The sequence below is a fragment of the Lynx canadensis genome, chromosome B2 (assembly GCF_007474595.2).
Source record: "Lynx canadensis isolate LIC74 chromosome B2, mLynCan4.pri.v2, whole genome shotgun sequence".
NCBI classification, from domain to species: domain Eukaryota; kingdom Metazoa; phylum Chordata; class Mammalia; order Carnivora; family Felidae; genus Lynx; species Lynx canadensis.
This window is the reverse complement of record NC_044307.1, coordinates 68,893,340-68,912,912: the sequence shown is the minus strand read 5'-3', so window position 1 is coordinate 68,912,912 and position 19,573 is coordinate 68,893,340. Positions and strand designations below refer to the sequence as shown.

Genomic DNA, 19,573 nt, shown 5'->3' with positions numbered 1-19,573 from the left:
AGGGCTATTAATCAGTTAGGCCAAATAATATCTGCAGAGGTACAGACACGGAGTAGAAGCGACACGGTGTTATTACTGCGTGTGGTTTACCATTCACCTTTTGAAAACAACCTGAATAAATGAATCTATGATATAGAAAGTATAAACCAATGTTAGAACTATCTGTGATTTATCAACTGAAAAACTGAATAAATCACAGCTTGCTCACTATTCTGCCAGCATCTCTGGCAACTAGCGTCGTCTTGCATTTAGGCTGCTATGAAAATTCTCTAGAAGCATGTAGGGCTTTTATGCCAGTTAGCTGTGCAGGTTGAAGATTTCAAACATGCAAAACTACACATACTTATTCTAACTTATTCTCTCTTTGGATTCCTAAGAAGTCTCCTCAAATATGGGCAGATTTCAAAGCTGGTAAATGGTAAACATTGAAATTAATTAGACTCTGGCACCCAGGATGCTTCCAGCCAGAATGTGAATCGGCAAACTCATTTTCTCTGGAACGTTGCATAATTTGAAAGATTTGCATTTAGTTGCCAGCTCTGAAAAGTGGTAGATGTCACTTATCACAACAATGACAATAAAACAGTAATAGCCACTATCGACATTTTTAATCTTAATAAATAACTATGCAAAGTAGGTATGATTTCTCCCCATTCCACAGTTGGAAAAACTGTGTTTCAGAGGAGTGCAAGTAACTTACCTTTTACGGGTCACACAATCACCAAGTGCTGTCACCGGAACTCAATGGCAGTTTTGGGTGCTTCCTTCAAGTCTGTTTACTGCCTCTTTATAAAAAGAGTCTTATCAACCCTCCTGCTGGGTATACAAAGGGTGTTTAATGTATTTGGAAAAAGTGACAACACACTTAAGTTTAATTAATCCTAAATGAATTGTTAGGTGTCACATTTCACCAAGTTGAAATATCCTATAATATTTTGTTACATTCTTAGAATGCCAAAAGAAAAAGAAAAGAAAAGAAAGGAAACAAAAAGAAAAGAAAGGAAAAGAAAGGAAAGGAAAGGAAAAGAAAAAAGAAACAGAGGAAAGGAGAGAAAAAAGTCCCAAACTTCCTAATGTCCCCTATATTTGTGTTATTGGCTCTGCCAGGGGGGTCCCTTCCAAGCTGAAGCAGCCACAGGAATTCTCCTTCCAGGATACTCTCCCAGCCTCTGCCCCGGCCCCATCTCCTGTGTCTCTGGCTCCTGTTTTTACTCTGTTGCTGTCCCGTGCTCCCTGGGATGCCATCCCCAGGGATTTTCCGTTAACACCTGCTTTCATTAAGGAACCCCAGTATTGGCTGGACTGCCAGATACCTTTTGCCCTCTCGAGTTTCAACCCATGCCCTCATCCCACACTTGAGCCTCCCCATGGAGCTTCCTGAAGATGCTCCTAGAGTCCTTCATGGAACCCCCTAATGCACACCCTGTAGGGAAGCCTGGGCTTCAGCCCAGCTGCACAGCCTCCCACAGCCCCTGCTATCTGAGCGCTCCCTCTGCCAGCTGATCCTGGGACACTCAGGCCCTAACACCCATGCACCCAAAACATCTCAGTTTGGTAGATATAAATAATGACCGAGAGCAGAAATAATTCTGGAACCTCTCATCCGGGGCAAGATGTGGAAAGGCATTCACACATGCATTCATAAAAGAGTTACTGAGAGCCTACTATACATAGTTGGTGGTGGTTGTTCTTGAGAATGGTGGCAAATTAAAGTGAAATTCAAGGTTTTTCATATTACATGTCCATTTAAACCAGAAAAGAACTCCCATTACTAATTTAATTCCACAAATGTGTATTAAGCTTCAAGCACATGGATGGTGCTATGCTATGTGCTATTCATTGTTGAATGATTATTCTCACCCTAATCCAGCCCTTCAGCAAGAAGCCATAAGCTAAACATGTTTTGGCCAATAATAAAATAATAAAACAATGAAGCACTAACTTATATACAGATTTTTTTAAGTTGTTTTATTTTTTTTTAAACTTTTTTGGAGAGAGAGAGCACTCACACATGAGAGCCAAGGAGGGACAGAGGGAGAGGGAGAGAATCTCAAGCAGTCTCCATGATCAGCGCAGAATCTATGTGGGGCTCAGTTTCAGGACCGTGAGATCATGACCTGAGCCAAAATCAAGAGTCGAATGCTTAACCAACTGAGCCACCCAGGTGCCGCTTAAAGTTCTTTTAATCACCGAATTCCATCCACAGTTCTGGAGGTTTGTGCCAGCATGTTCAGCTAATGTTCCTGCTGTCTTGTTCCAGTAGGACACCTAGAATGGGAGATTTATATTTGAGCTGCAGGGACATTAGCGATTGTCTGGTTTAAAGAACCCATTTTATAGGAGGGCCAAATGAGACCTAAAGATGCTAACTTACTTTCCCAGGACCACAGCCAGTCACTGGGAAGTGCCCAGGGCATTTCCTGGATGCTTCTGCACTGACAGCAGAGATAAGCAGACTCACTCCCTCTGCTGGTGCAGCAAATCCCAGAATATTCTCAGGATTTGGGAAAATAAAGCAAGTGGGCCAGTGTGGAAGGTGAGGCCCCTGCACTGTATCTCAAAGGAACCCTCAGGGGAGGGCCATGTTTATTCAAATTACTAAGTGCTAAGCACCAAGCACTGTATTAAAGTAATATTCACATCTTAGAAGGAAACAGACTACCAGTTCTGCCTTAACTAGGCCTTTCATGAATATTAATAAAAATACTAATATTAATAAAAATACTAAAAAGTATATCCTATGACTGCATTGGTATAAAGATGAATATATCCAACTTGGATTATATTAATTGGTGGTTTGTTTTTTTTTTTTAATTCTGATTAAAGAATTTAAAACACGTTCTTCAGCACCTAAGAGTATGCTGGGCTAAAGCCATGTGTCCTGGGCCCTGCAGATTACCAGTGACTGGGACGCAAAGAAATGACGCTTCCCCTCGTCCCCACATATGAAACCAGGACCTCAAAGCCTTGGCTAAGAGCTGGGGGGGAGGGTTGGAGAAAGGGCACTACAGCTGCCCCGACCTCTACCCCTCCTCCTACCCCCCCACCCCAACCCCCCCCCTCCTCTCCCCGTCCCACCCGTCCCCGCAGCGGGCAGGCGCGCGCGAGGCCAGGTTTATTCCCACGCCGACTCGTGGGAAATCTGGTCACTGCGTCCAGGTGTGAAGCTTGGTCACGCTGGGCGCCAGGGCGCGGCGGGCCCGCCTGCCTGGGAACTCCGCAGCCCAAGCTGTGCCTTTTGGGAATGGGAAAAGATGATCCAGGAGTTTCCACCACATTCCCCCAGGCGTCCAGGCCGGATCTGTCGCGGTAATCATAGAGTAATAATGGCTCTATCAGCCGTCCCCTGCAGCTCCTTCCGCCACCGCGCCAATTCCTTCCAGACTTCTGTTTCCTCCACCGGCGCTTACCGCACAGTGGTTTTTAAGGAGGAAGCAGCCCCGGCTCTTAAAATTTCATCCCTTAAATCTATTCCTACTTCTTTGCTATTGAGCGCCATCTAGCGAACACTAGCCTTCATCACATTGAAATGGCCTGGTGGAGGAGGGGGAAGTCCACGAAAAAGACCTCAGGGGCTCTCAGCCCAGGTTAAGCCTGAGTTTCAGCCAAACAGAGCTGAAATTCTGCCTTAGGACAGGACCCTATCAAAGGAGATACTTCACTTCCTGTCCCACTCGTGAGTGTTGCCAGGGCGTAAGAGAAGGGCAGAATGAAATTATAAAGAAGAGAAAGAACAGGGCAGAAAGGCTGTCAATCAATTCACAGCCCCAAGGTTACCGAGCAAGTGACAGGACACTCTGCAGCGAGCGAGGAAGAGGGCGGTGCGCTAGGAACTGGAGTTGGTAACATGAGCCCCTGAGACCCTCAAAGGCCTAGCAGACCAGGAGAGTCTGTTTTCAGGCCTGACAGACATGACTAGAAACAGGAAGCTAGGAAAAGACACTCTTGGACCATCAAGAACCTATGAATGTATAAGCTGCTTGGAGAACAGGACCATGATCTTTCGTTTTTAATCAAAATAGTTTTTTTTCAGAAATAGAGTTTAGTGATTCATCACTTACATATAACAGTGCTTATCCCAACCAGTGTCCCCCTCAATGCCTCTCGCCCTTTCAGCCCTTCCCACCCACCCAACACCCCACCAGCAATCCTCAGTTTGTTCTCTGTTAAAAGTCTCTTATGGCCTGTCTCCCTCTCTGTTTTTATATTATTTTTGCTTCCCTTCCCTTATGTTCATCTGTCTTGTATCTTAAATTCTACATACGAATGAAATCATGTGATACATGTCTTTCTCTGACTGACTTATTTCCCTTAGGATCATACACTCTAGCTCCGTCCACATTGTTGCAAATGGCAAGATTTCATTCTCTTTAATCACTGAGTAATATTCTGTTATATATACATACCACATGTTCTGAATCCATTCATCAGTTGATGGACATTTGGGCTCTTTCCATACTTTGGCTATTGGCAAAAGCGCTGCTATAAACATTGAGGTTCATGTGCCCCTTTGAATACGCATTTTTGTATCCTTTGGATAAATACCTAGTAGTGCAATTGCTGGGTAATAGGGTAGTTCTATTTTTAAGTTTTTGAGGAACCTCCATACTATTTTCCAGAGTGGCTGCACCAGTTTGTATTCCCACCAGCAGTACAAAGGGTTCACCTTTCTCTGCACCCTTGCCAACATCTGTTGTTGCCTGAGTTGTTCATGTTAGCCATTCTGACAGGTGTGAGGTGGTATCTCATTGTGGTTTTGATTTGTATTTCCCTGATGATGAGTGATGCTGAGCATCTTTTCATGTGTCTGTTAGCCATCTGGATGTCTTCTTCAGAAAAGTGTCTATTCATGTCTTTTGCTCATTTCTTCACTGGATTATTTGTTTTCTGCGTGTTGAGTTTGTTAAGTTCTTCATAGATTTTGGATACTAACCCTTTATATGATATGTCCTTTGCAAATATCTTCTCACATTCCATCAGTTGCCCTTTAGTTTTGCTGATTGTTTCCTTTGCTTTGTTATCTTGATGAGGTCCCAATAGTTCATTTTTGTTTTTGTTTCCCTTGCCTCTGGAGACATGTCAAGTAAGATGTTGCTGTCACCAAAGCCAAATTTTTGCCTCTTTTTCCTCTAGGATTTTGATGGCTTCCTGTCTTACATTTAGGTCTTTCATCCATTTTGAGTTTATTTTTGTGTATGGTGTAAGAAAGTGGTCCAGGTTCATTCTTCTGCATGCCGCTGTCCAGTTCTCCCAGCACCACTTGCTGAAGAGACTTTATTCCATTGGTACTCTTTCCTGCTTTGTCAAAGAGTAGTTAGCCATATCTTTGTGGCTCCATTTCTGGGTTCTGTATTCTGTTTCATTGATCAGAGTGTCTGTTTTTGTGCCAGACTGTCTTGATGATTACAGCTTTGTAATACAGCTTGAAGTCCAGAATTGTGATGCCTCTGGTTTTCTTTTTTTTTTTTTTAATTTTTTTTTAAATGTTTATTTATGTTTAAGAGACAGAGAGTGAGCGGGTGAGGGGCAGCAAGAGAGGGAGACACAGAATCTGAAGCAGGCTCCAGGCTCCAAGCTGTCAGCACAGAGCCCGATATAGGGCTCAAATTCATGAACTGTGAGATCATGACCTGAGCGAAGTCAGACGCTTAACCAACTGAGCCACCCAGGCACCCCTTTGGTTTTCTTTTTGAACATTACTTTGACTATTCAGGGTGTTTTCTGGTTCCACACCAATATTAGGATTGTTTGTTCCAGCTCTGTGAAGAATCCTGGTATTATTTTGATAGGGATTGCATTGAATGTGTAGATTGCTTTGGGTAGTATTGACATTGTAACAATATTTTTTCTTCCAATCCATGAGCATGGATTGTTTTTCCATTTTTTTTGTGTGTGTCTTCTTCAATTTCTTTCCTAAGCTTTCTATAGCTTTCAGTGTATAGATTTTTTTTATTTCTTTGGTTAGGTTTATTCCTAGGTTTTTTATGTTTTTTGGTGCAGTTGTAAAGGGGATTGATTCCTTGATTTCTCTCTCTGCTGCTTTATTGTTGGTGTATTGAAATTCAACTGACTTCTATACATGGATTTTATATCCTGCAACTGTGCTGAATTCATGTATCAGCTCTAGAAGTTTTTTGGTGGAGTCTTTTGGGTTTTCCATATGGAGTATCATGTCATCTGCAAAGAGTGAAAGTTTGGCTTTCTTCTTGCCGATTTGGATGCCTCTTATTCATTTGTGTTGTCTGATTGCTGAGGCTAGTACTTCCAACACTATGTTGAATAACAGTTGTGAGAGTGGACATCCTTCCTGACCTTTAGGGGGAAAGTTCTTAGTTTTTCCCCATTGAGGATGATATTAGCAGTGGAACTTTCATTTATGGCCTTTATGATCTTGAGATATGGTCCCGCTATCCCTACTTTTTTAAGGGTTTTTATCAAAAAAGGATGCTGTATTTTGTCCAATGCTTTTTTAGCATCTATTGAGAGGACAGGACTTTTAATGTGAACTGTAAAATTCCTCAAAGTGTTCCCTGCAGGCAAAGAACACTTATTTAAATGGTTTTTATCACATGATGAAGAGCTAGGGGACATCCTTCCTCCACAACCAGTTGGGAATGCTTCTCAGGACCTTTGGCATACAGACGAAAGACATTATATAAGCAAATCCAGGGAAGAAACTAATACATAAAATGTGCTTACACTGGAAATCTCAGAATGATACAAGTATTTCCAAGCTCCATGTGACAGCTCACTTACTTCAAGCCATGTTTATTGCTGTTACATTTTAGCAACAGAAACAAATGTGGAGTTATTGTGGTGTCAGACGGTACTTTGTACAAGGAAACATTCTGTCTAATGGAGGAGTTTTGGCAGACGATGGTTTGAACTTCGGTTTAGTTAAGAGAGCCTTTTTTCAAAGCATTCGTGGAAGTCTGATATGTAAACCCGTACAAGTGGACATGCTGGCATGCTTGCCTGCCCCCATCCCTTGTTCGCCCATTGGAGCCCTAAGGTCTCTCCTGGAAACCCCATATTTGAAAACCACTAGAATGATATCAAAAGCTGAACGTTGTAAGCAGACATGTGGATGTTAATCTGGGATTATACTTACTAACATGGACTTGAGTTTTCTTGCTTATGAAAATGAGGTCAGTGGTATCTACTTAGGAAAGTTGTGAATATTAATGAAGACTTGTTTGAAGTGCCCAACACAATGCCAAACACAAAACAGCTGTAGATAAATGTGAGCTCCCTGTTTATGTAAATCATTGTCACTGCGCTCCTGGTGAAGCTGGAGTGCAGGATCATGATCCCTAGGACTACTTTGGGAACAAGTCCTGAAATGGAATGACAGTGCCTTGACTACCTCTGGCATCCACATAGGAAGCTAAAGACTAGGCTTAGGACCTCTTGGTGCCAGGATGGACATGGAACTTTCCCACCATCTGCAAACTCGCAGACCCTGACACTGCTCAACACACTAAGGCCAAGTACCCTGGACAGAGATTGTCAAATTTGCTGTGCAGAAGAGCTCCCTACGTGAAGGACAGAAAATTAGGTCATTTTGCCAGCTAGCAATTATAATAAGCCCCGGGGCTACACCAAGTCATACTTGGTGGGTATGATACAGGCTCGTGAAGAAACCTCTCTATAGAGCCCACCATAAAAATAATGTATTTAAAGAGGGCTTAAGCAAATCCAGGAAGCTAGGGCAATTATAGACCAACTAGGCTATACACCAATCATGGAGACTTCCCTTCCTCTAATCCACACACAGCTTGATTATGACTTGAAAATATTCTTCTAGAAAATGACATCTAATTGTTCTCTTCCTAATCAACTGTTGATCTCAAATCTCCTTGAACTCTCTCTTTCCAAGCTACAGATTGTGTTCAGAACAGAGCAGGTTTTTACTACATAATGTTTACATTATCAGTATTGACCAAATCAAGAACAGAGAGCGAGAAGTTCAGACTGATTTTATTTTTGTTTTGTGCAAAGCACTGGGGATGTGTTAAGGAGGAGGCAAAGAGTCGTGTGGCCTACAGTGAATGATGAATGAGTCCGTCATTCTAAGGAGAAATGTCTTTAAGATATGACAAAGAAAGAAAATAATCAAAGCATAGGGAAAGCTTTACGTAAGAAATTTCTACTAGGGACACCTGGGTGGTTCAGGGGATTAAGCATCTGACTTCAGCTCAGATCATGATCTTGAGGTTCATGAGTTCGAGCCCCAGTTCAGAGCTGGAGCCTGCTTCAGATTCTGTGTGTGTCTCTCTCTCTCTGCCCCTACTCTGCTTATGCTCTGTCTCTCTCTCAAAAATAAGTAAATATTGAAAAGAGTTTTTAAAAAAAAGAAATTTCTACTCAACTTTTGTCATCATACAGTCTCTTCTCTTCCGTGGCACTTCCTTCCCACAGTCAGCTCACAGCCAGTTCTCAGTCTTTGCCTGAAGCCCGAAGCTGTAGGTACCCCTCCAAGTGTGGTAAGTAGAGGGCCATCAGCACACCAAGGAAAAGTATTTTTAAGGTATAATAATGGAAGCAGTATGGGCTGCTTTGCAAATTAGTATTGTAAATACTGTGTCTTCTGGTACCATTCTAACTCGCTGCAATTGCCTTTTCTTGCTGTGGTCCTACGGCTCCCCCTCCTGGCTCTTTCCTTCCCTGGGACTTGCCCTCACACAGATGACCAACACAAACAGCCCGTGGTCTTTGCAACACTCAACTTTGGGGCCTCAGCTTCCTCACCTGCAAAGTGAACAAATTCATGAGAAGGTTCTAAAATACCTTTCAGCTCTAACATTCTAACATGTAAAATTTTATATAAGGCTAAAATAAAAATCTAAAGCAATTAGTTTGTCTGAAATTCTTACTGCTGCAGATTTTGAAGGGCCCAGTTGGTATTTGTTGAATCAGTGAATGTTGTCTTAGTACCCAAGAAGGTATACACAGCAAACAAATACTAAGCTCAGTGATTTGAAGTCTCCTACTTCTCTCTAGACCTGTCCTGAATAAATACCATGGGAAAAGCAAGTTATTTATAAACAAGGTACATTTGTTCTTCAAATATATCTGATCCAGGGCCCCCAAATTTGGATAAATTTATTTCCCCAACGTTGCCTGATTGCATTCTGTTCAGCCTTACTGGTGCGTAGACAATGTCGGGCGGGGCCGAAAGAAACTACGGTAAATCGGTAATATTTTTTTAATGGGAAACTCATTTGGTTATCACAGCTTTACTCTTCAGAGGACTAGAATCTGTACATTGAGTCAGCTTTCCGAGTTAGTGTATTTCTCCACTGCAGAGAGAAGGAAGTGGAGCCTCTATTCCTCCCTGGCTTGTGTTTTCAAGACTAAAAGTCTTGAGTGTAAAGTTGCTGACAGCTGTTATTTATTAAACCAGGCCCTGGATGTGAATCACCTGGGTTGTCAGGGTAAATCTGAATCATTTTCTAAACAATGACAAGGATCCCACAACATGGCCAACTTTAGGAACTTTGAAGCAGAGAAAGCCAGTTCACAGTAGTCAGGCCTGTTTGTTCAAGCTGCAGAGAAATAGAACTTCACGTAAAGTCTTCTAGCATTGTCTACCTTGCTGGGAGACCCAGGTATATGTTTTCAAGGAAGTGCTCATGCCCACAGCTTGGGCTGGTTTTATTAATCTACCTCACTATCACTTCTTCCACCACAGGGAGGCGCTGGATCAGAGTAGTGAATGAAGGGGTTTATTGGAATTCTCACCCCATGCCATGTCCCCCCAGTGACCCTACACAGAGCTTATGTGGACAGTAAATTCGGCAAAGCAGCTGACTATGTTCTTCTCCACTTGAAGATTCACAATAGACATTAGCTTATTAATGACCCTAAAGAGATTTAAAAGTAAAAGAAGAGGGTGAGATTGGAGGGAAGAAAGAGAAAGAGAAACAAGGGAAAGAGAAAGAAACCTGTTACATTTATTTCACCCTGCATTAAAAAAACAAAGAACAAAAACAAAAAGTACTTATTTAGCCACCAACCTCTTTCTAGGATAAAACCTATTAAATCCTGCTGACTTAGAGTTCTCCAAATGTTCCCACTTGGGGAATACAGGACAAGATAATCACTGAAATCATCCTAATTCTGACAATTCTAAGTTGTGTTTACATGTCTTCTAATGCACAATTCTGATCATACCCTTCCCTTGCCCAGAAATCCTCCATGGCTCCCACCTGCCTGGAGAGTCCAAATTCCTTAGCATGGCATCCAAGACCTACCAGAGTTTGACCTTAACTTACCTTTCCAGTCTTAGTTCCCTTCCTTCCAGTCCACAAGGTTTTGTTGCCTCCAAACTGGGCTTTCCTGGCTCTCTTTTCTCATATCTGTTGCTCTCCCTCCTCTATGCCTCTGTTCATGCTGCTGGGTCCAGCTGGAATGCCTTTCCTAGTCTTTGTGCATACAAATGCAACTCACTTTAAATAATTGAAACAACGATCTCTTCTCTAACTTGTATTTAGAGCTCATCTTACAGCTCTTACAGTGGACAAGGTAGGGGCTTTTCCTATAGAAATATCTGTATGTATTTCTTACCCTCCCCTAGGCTTCTTGGAAGAATAGCTTTATGCATGGCTACCTGTGCCTTAACTCCTTGCATGGAGTATGTTCCTTTTGAAAGAACAATCTGAAAGATAAATGGCTGCTGTAATTCAGCAGGAGCTCCTTCCAGGGCAGAAGGAAGAAGTGTCTTCGGCCCAGAGGCAGGTTCTGCCATAAGCATTGGGGGACTCAGGCCATTTGCTTCTCTGCCTGAGAGCTCAGTGTGCTTAGCTCTATAAAAACAGGGAAGAGCTGGCAGGGGCCACAGGCCTTCTGAGCTAAATACTCTGAGATTCTCATTTACAAAAAAAAAAAATTGAGACACAGCTACAGAATTTAAAGTAAAAGAGAACAGTGACAAAACAAAACAAAACAAAACAAAACAAAAAAACAGAAACTAGAGATCCACTTGAATTTTAATAGAGGAAAAACGATTAACCCAAAGGAAAGATCTCTAACACTGGGGCCAGAGGCATCAGCAAGGGACTAAGAGAAAGATATTTTTTAAAGCAGTAAATTGTCCTGAGTTCTCAAAACTGTCCACATAAACGACTATTTGACTACTTTACAAGGTATACACCTGATCTTAAATATATACTTTTGTAACTCATTGCTGCAGAAAATGCTTACTTTAAAAACCTAACAAAAAACCTTAATTCTCTACTGCAGTGGTTCTCAAAGTGTGCTTTCCAGATCAGATGCATCAGCATCACCTGGGACCTCCCTAGACCTACAGATTCTCAGCCCCCATCCCAAACCCTTTGCATCAGAAACTCTGAGGCTGGGGCCAGGAATCTGTGTTTCACAAGGCCTCTAGTTGATTCTGATGCACCACCAAGTTTGTTCATGATTATATTCAGAGTAAATATGTTATCATTGTCATAAACTCAGATACAGAAATGTGTGTTTCCCTTTTCATTCCAGTCTGTTATCACTGCTGTACAAACCAGTCCAAAATGGAGTGATGGCAAATATATTTGGTCTCTTGCCTTTGACTTCTGCCTGTTCCACTGCTCAGGAATCCATGCATTCATTAAAATCCATCCCATACCCAGGCTCTGTGCTGACAGCTCAGAGCCTGGAGCCTGCTTGGGATGCTGTGTCTCCCTCTCTCTCTGCCCCTCTCCCACTCATGCTCTGTCTCTCTGTCAAAAATAAATAAACATTAAAAAAATTGTTTTAAATCTGTCCCATATCTTACAGCTGATCAAGCAGACCCTTGCAAATTCCTGGCCTGTGGCGAATTTGCCCAGTGTGTAAAAAATGAGTGGACCAAGGAAGCAGAGTGTCGCTGCAGACCAGGGTATGAGAGCCAGGCGCGCCTGGACCGCCGGGACTCTGGCCTCTGCACCCCCATAGAGGGATGTGAGGTCATCCAGAGAAAGGGAGCTCCGTGCAGGTAGGTCAAGTACAGTAACTTTATAGACCCAAGGATTTATTACTCTTGCTCTTGAGAAACCTGTCATTAGAATGAATGCATATGGCCCTTTAAACTCACACGGTTCTCAATCTCCAGTGAACATCAAAATCTTCCAGAGGAGGACTTGTTCAAACACCTGGCTGGACCCTGCTAGGCTCTCTTTTGATGCAGTACGTCTGGGGGTACCACCTTAATTGGTGTTGAGGTGTGTGTGCATGTGTGTGCGTGCGTGTGTATTTGTTTTTTTCCCCCTATTTGTAAAGACAGTTTTCATCATAATAAATTTGGAAAATATACAGAATTATGAGCAAGAAGATAAAAAATCATGTGATATTCACCCTATTAGCTATTATTATCTTTTGGTGTATATGTTTATACAGAATGTTTACATAGAATGTTCTAAAGCAAAATGGAATCAGACTGGCTTCTGGTTTTATACTCAGCTTTTGTACTTAGAACATTCCCCCATGGCATTAAATATTTTCCGTACCGTCATCTTTAATGATGACATAGTAGTCCTTTCTTTAGGTCTGCTGTGTTTAGTCAATCTTTATTTCCAACAGAAAGGTTAAGAGAAGCTCTTAAGAAGAGGGAAAAGGAGGAGGGATTCATGACCCAGACTTTAGGGTGTAGGTGGCGTTATGAACGGTCAGGGAACATGAAGCCTCCCGATTCTTCTCCAAATCCTGTGATACCCAGATAAGGTCCACACTGTTCACTCTGACCTCTGAGAGTTTCTTCGTGAGCCTGCCTCACCTTTCCCAGTCATGAGTTTCCAAATACACACACCTGAACATTTCCTCAGGCTTTTAGACCACCTTGTACCCCTATCTTTAGTAGATCATCATGGTTTTTTTTTAAAACTGTCCTCTTACTCATTCTAGTGGCCACAGTCTCTAACTTCCCACCAGGGAGCTCATGGCCATCAGTTCCTCAATAAAGAAGCAAGAGAGGGGCGCCGGGGTGGCTCAGTCATTAGGGTCATGATCTCAGTTGTGAGATGGAGCTGCACGTTGGGCTCTGCCTGACAGCAGGGAACCTGCTTAGATTCTCTTTCTCCGTCTCTCTCTGCCCCTCCCCTGCTCTCTCTCTCTGTCAAAATAAACTTAAAAAAAGAACCTAGAAAGATTTAGCCTTTCTCTTCTTGAAACATAACCCTGTTCTTTTAAAGTTAAAGACACATTAAAGACAACTATCCAATAATGGTTAAGAAGCAATATTCTGGAGTCAAATTGTGATTAAAATTTTGGCTTAGCAATTTACTAATCAAGTGACCTTGAACAATTTCTTCTCAGAATTTCGATTCCCTCATTGAATGAAACCTTTTTGAGACTAATCAAACCTTTTGGGTTCCTGCAGGGGGCATATGAAATTACGTTTATAAAGCATCTTTACAAAGAACATAAAGCACAGAATGTCCATTCAGATGAGCGAGGGTTACGATAATGCTGTCAACTTTCTCCAGGTTAATCTCACTTAAAATCACAACAGGATTCTAAATGGAATCTGACATTGTTCCTAAAATCCTCCAGAAGTGAAAATGAACAACAGAAAATCTTGGAAGTACAATGATGGAGAGATTTCTCTGTAAGAGAATAATACATAAAATAATATTTAGAACACTAAGACAATAAATACACAGAATAAATATAAGACCCAAATAGATCCTTATATTTAGGGAGTTTTTTAATGTTTATTTATTTTGGGGGGGGGACGGGGAAGGGCAGAGAGAGAGGGAGACAGGCAGGCTCTACGCTGATAGCAGAGACCTCAGTGCGGGGCTCAAACTCATGAACTGTGAGATCATGATCTGGGCCAAAGTTGGACACTTAATCGACTGAGCCACACACGCACCGGAATTTATTTTAATGGGCATTTCAAATCAGTGGAAAGTATGGACTGGTCAATAATGGTTAGAGTACAATTTGACCTTCTATTTAGAAAAAAATAAAATTACTTTTTACACAGATCAATTCTATATCAAAGATTCAAATCTAAAATCAAACTATGAAAATTGAGGAAAACTATCTTTAAAACCATTTCTAATAATCCTGGGCTTAAAAAAAAAAAAAAAAAAAAACCTTCCCTAATTAAGATACCAATCCCAGATGACATTAAGAAGAGGATTTCTACAGGAAAAAAGTCACCACAAATAAAATTAACATATTAAGAAGGTGGGAGAAAAATATTTACAACCTATTTTATACCTTAAAAACTCATATAAGAAATCCAGATGACCAAGAAAACGTAGGAAAAGATGCTCACTCTCACTAGAATCAGGGAAATCCAAAAACAATAGAGATAGCATTTGTGAGTTTGTGAGTTTGGTAAAAATAAATAAATAAATAAATAAATAAATAATAATATCCAGTATGGGTAACGTCAGGGAAAATGAGTTCTTTTTTTTTTTATGTTTATTTTATTTTTGAGAGAAAGAGAGAGAGACAGAGTGTGAGCAGGGGAGGGGCAGAGAGAGAGAGAGACACAGAATCCGAAGCAGGCTCCAGTCTCTGAGCTCTCAGCACAGAGTCCGATGCGGGTCTCCAACCCACGAACCGTGAGATCATGACCTGAGCGGAAATCATCAGTCAGGTGCTTAACCGACTGAGCCACCCAGGCACCCCCAGGGAAAATGAGTTTATCAAGCGTTGCTGGTGGTATAAATTAGAAAAACCTTTTATCAAGAAATATTTGTTAGTACCCATAAAAGTTTTCATTTGATTCAGATACTCTACTTTTAGACAATTATTCCTACAAAAATAACTGCATTTGTGCACTAAGATGTGTTTATAGAAATGTTTGCAGCATCATTGCTTTGAATCATGCCCATCTATGGAGAAAGAGTTAAATCATGCATAGTGTGTCAGTCACTAAGGAACACAGCAGTTAGAAAGCAATGATATAGCTCTACTGGAGCTGCCATAGGGAAAAAAAAAAAGACATTTGATTAAATGAGAAAAGTAAATTGCAGAATAATAGACCTTGTTTATGTAATAACCTAATAATTAAACTATGTACTTATTAGTAGGTTCAACTGTGTGGCATTACCATTCTGTCAGTTAACAAATCATCAAATATTGGCAATTTTGTATGGTTCAAAGATGTAAGGAAAAGCATAGCGCGTATGTGGAATGACAGATGCACTCAGCTACTATTCCAGTTAACAGTGGAAAGAAGAACTGCTCAGTATTATTTTTTTTTCTTAATGTTTATTTTTGAGAGAGAGACAGAAAGCATGAGCAGAGGAGGAACAGAGAGAGCAGGAGACACAGAATCCAAAGCAGGCTTCAGGCTCTGAGCGGTCAGCACAGAACCTGATGCTGGGCTTGTGACAGCTCAGAGCCCAATGTGGATCTTGAACTCACGGACCGCGAGATCATGACCTGACCCGAAGTCAGACGCTTAAGCGACTGGGCCACCCAGATGCCTCAAGAATTGCTCGGTGTTAAATGCTAAACTCAGATCTCCTCAGCATGAGGACAATTCCCATTGCCCTCATGCACTGCCTCAGACAGCGTGGAAGACCCCTGAGCATAGTGGTGCTGAGGGGCCCCCCTGCATCCTTGCCACCTCCTCCTGCTCCTCACAGGATGCCACCGTTTATGTGACTCTGACAGTTTACGTATATGAGGTTTACTTACATGACAATTTAAGACCTTATCAACCATAGACAAAGACAGTGATGAAGTCTGGAGGCTTTGGAATTAAAATTCCAGCTCTACCCCAACTAGTTGTGACCTTGGGCAACCTTAAACCTCAAATTTCTCATTCAGATAAGGGGGATAATCAGAATACATCCACTGGTTTAGGTGAGGGATAAATTAGACACTCTTCGGGGTAAATGACCCTGCCTCTAGCATGGTTGGAGCTGGTTGATGATTATCCACAAAGGGCAGCCCCCTAAACACAACCTGAGATTCCCTGTCTGGAATGCAAGCCCAAACGCAGAAGCACTTCGGTGGAGGACATGAAAGTGATGTAACACCAAAAGCAGCACCCTCTCAAGAATTGTAAACTCAGCTGCGATTTTGTTAGTCTACCTGAAAACGAGGGGAGAGATGGGAAATTGTACTGAGGGTAAGGGCCTTGCTGAACAGATGAGTCCATTGAGTTACAACAAACATTTTCAGTTTGTTTTCTTTGTCATTCCACTGCCAAGCCTTCATTCATTGTATTTTCACCTTTATTCTTCCTTCTTTTCCTCCATTCAGTATTTATGACTGTACTCCATACGTTTTTCCTTTCTTTCAATTGTAGATGTTCTGTAGATAGATTCAGTTGTATGGAACTTGGCAAAAATTCTCCCAAGAATAAACAAAATTTTCATTTTCAAAGGTCTCTTTTTTAAAAGCTTAATGAGTTTGACTTCCATTAATCAAAATTATTATTATACATATTCCAAAAATACAAATCTAGATCTAATAGTAAATAAATTATGACTTTTCCTCCTCAGATCTAAAACTTTTCACTTTGTCCTTCAGCTTAATGGGCCTAATTTAATAGGCTCCTAATACAGGAGCCAGATTAAGGAAATGATGATGCAAAGTGACATCTCTGAGGAGATTTTTATAATAAGGAAGTACTTGTCTTACTACAGTAAGATCCCAGATTTACTCACTTGCTACACCTCAGATGGGGGAGGGGTCCATTTTTCATCTCTTGTAGCTGTTCCTAACTCCCTTAGGAGCACTTTCTCCACTGGATGGAGGAGTGGGGGTGAGGGGAGGAGCCAAGAGAGGGAGGAGTTAGAGTTTAATATAGTCCAATCCAATTTTTAAAACTTCATCTGATTAACAATTGAAGCAATCACTTTAGGCAACTCAGTTCCTTTGGAATATATAATCAGCCTTAAAAATCTTTTCCCTTCCTATCCTTTCTCCAAGATGGTATCTAGATGTATGGGGAGTGAGGGGGGGGGGGAATGTGGAATTATATACATCAAATTACAAAGTAACTTTTGTTTTTAAATTGTACAAACAAATGTCATTACACGTGGTTGTTGTTCAACAACCACGACTCACGACTGTAAAAATAACTCACAAAAGAAATAATTCCACTTTTTGCGAGATGAAGTTATCCCTCATCTTTCTCTCGAGCTCTGTTCAGGCCTTCCGAGACCGCTGCCCAAGAACGGTGAGCCAACTGGGAGGTGAGACTCAGGGGCAGAAGCAGAGAGCACACTTCTTCAACTCTCACTGGCGGCACCTGCAAAAATGGGCGATCCATTTTCATTGTTGTCATCATTTTAAAGCGAAAATAGTAGCAAGTTGTAGTTGCTCTCAATGTTGATAAGCCCAGGAAATAAAATACCATATTTTTGCTTTCTTTTGTAGGTCACCAGGTCACTCTAAAAATCAATCATACAAAACTAGTGTTAAAAAATTCCAACGTCAGCAAAATAACAAGGTAAAGTAATACTTTTACATGTTGGTTTTACTGAATTTTTAAGAAAATTTAAACCATTTCTAGGTCTGACTCTTGTTTTAAAGAGAGATAAGAAAGAGCACTTTGCCTTTATTTGCCGGGCTTTTTAATTGAGTACGTAAGGGCAGGGGGTATTGTAAGAGGATTTGTTGGTGCAAGGAAGATAGAGACAGAGGGCTGGCATTATCTGAAATGTGTAGACAAAATAATAAAATAACAGAAAAACAAGCCAAGTGTTTTATTCACTTTTTCTTATAAAAATATACATGCCATTTATCAAATGCATTGCAACAGGTTGAAATTTTCATAATAACTCATATTCTTGGAACTGAATCATTTTATGCATATTCTTGTATCTTCTTTTGATTTCAAACAATGAGCGAAAGCAAAAATTTATGTAGAGAAATATATAGAAGACACATGATTTGTGAACAATGGGTAACTTCAAAAATTCCTATAATTTCATCCTCAAATATTCCTTCCAGTGTCCTAGGTATCCCTTTCAAAGTATTCATCCAACTTATTTGACTAAAATAATTCTGTTTTACAAAGGGAAATAACTTATCTCTAACCAGGTTAAATATAGAGATTAAAAAACATACCTTCTGAGAAAATACCTTGACAACTTTTATCCTAAAATTGCCTAGTTTCAAAAATTGTATCTAGTCTTTGATGTTTTGTAAAAGTGAGTGATAATCAGCCAGTTCCCACTCTACCCGAGATCTATACTGTTGGATGGAAACAAACACATCAAAGCTTGTACTTGAAACAAGTTATTACCATCAATATACAATCAAGGATGCTGAGGCAACCACACCAAATACTAATCATAATTCCGTGTAGCCAGGTGCACACGGGAATAATGTATGCCGTATTTATTTCCTGAAACAAAGGAAATTGGAAAGACAGAAGAAGTTCAGTCTTGAGCCATAAAATGACAACGAAACACCATGTCTGCTATTAATAAAATGTCCAGGATGAAGCAAACACTAAGTAAATCCTAGAGTGCCAGGTAGATTTAAGGACCACATTTCAAATGAAGCAGCAGCATGGAATAATCATGTTTGCTGAGGTTGGAAGGGAAGGTGGTGACTTTAATTCACAAACTGCCCCCTCTGCTTTAAGAGATGCTTCAGCCTGAGAATCTAAATGGGTTTAAGAAGAGATGGAATACATTCCTACTAGGTTATAAAGTTAGGAATATTTTGGAGGGCATCCCCAAACCTTTCAAAGAAGATATCCTAAATGGCAAGCATACTCTTTCAAACACCAGCAGAGGCAATATTAGAATGAAATATTGATTTGACCTCAGATGGCATTTCGTAAGCTCTTGAAACTATTTCTCTTCCAGATAATCAGGAAAAGAGATTCTGAATTACTGGCTGAAGGATATGAAGAATTTAACTATCAAGATTGGGAAGGAAATTAAGAACTAAAAATATGCAGATTATAATTTAATCTGTCTCAAGAGAAATGGATTGCTTTCTCAAGGAAAATTGTGTCCACTCTGTGAAGATTCTGAAAACACAGGCAGGCATATTTACCGGTCATCCGAATCCAGGCATATAGTCAACATTGAGAAACAACACACACCATATTTCAAATAGGGAAGAATTGTGAACTTGATGACTGATACTTTCCGCATAAAAAAGATGCTTATTATCAAAGCGCAAAACACAATCACTGACCGATAGTCATGACAGCAAACCAGGTTTGCTTCCAGCTGCCCTCAAAACACCACTCACAGATCATTTACAAGTGCAACTTACCTATTGTTTTGGGGAGGCTGAACAATATATCAGGAAGCAAAGCTCTTCATGTGTTACAGTGCACGTGAAATACATGTATGCAAGGAGATGCAGTTCTCTCTGAAACACAGATGCATCCAGTATGTAAACAGTGGTGAGGGTATATATGCTCTGCACTTTAATGTCTGTAACGCATGCACACACACACACACACACACACCTTCAGTTCTTAGGCACACTAGTTTTACAAGAAATTAGTGCTTGCACAGTAGATCGTTTTGTTGCCAATAATTTCTGAATTGTTCCTTTAATAGAAAAAGGAACTGGCATTCAGATATATATACTATGGGAAATCTAACTTTTCTTGTTACCACATAAAGCTATTTTTTTTAACTTTATTTTTGAG

The 19,573-nt window shown here is 40.8% G+C and overlaps 1 protein-coding gene across 2 annotated transcripts in view; it reads left to right on the top strand.

Annotated features, from left to right (window-relative positions):
• IMPG1 (interphotoreceptor matrix proteoglycan 1) overlaps window positions 1–18,848 on the top strand; it is a 143,876-nt gene extending 125,028 nt beyond the window's left edge. For both annotated transcript variants that reach the window (XM_030314576.1, XM_030314575.1), the window contains 3 exons: window positions 11,779–11,974; window positions 17,329–17,401; window positions 18,771–18,848. In XM_030314576.1, the coding sequence (XP_030170436.1) occupies window positions 11,779–11,974; window positions 17,329–17,401; window positions 18,771–18,848 (347 nt within the window). The remainder of the gene's footprint in view (window positions 1–11,778; window positions 11,975–17,328; window positions 17,402–18,770) is intronic.
• Window positions 18,849–19,573: the final 725 nt, after the last annotated feature.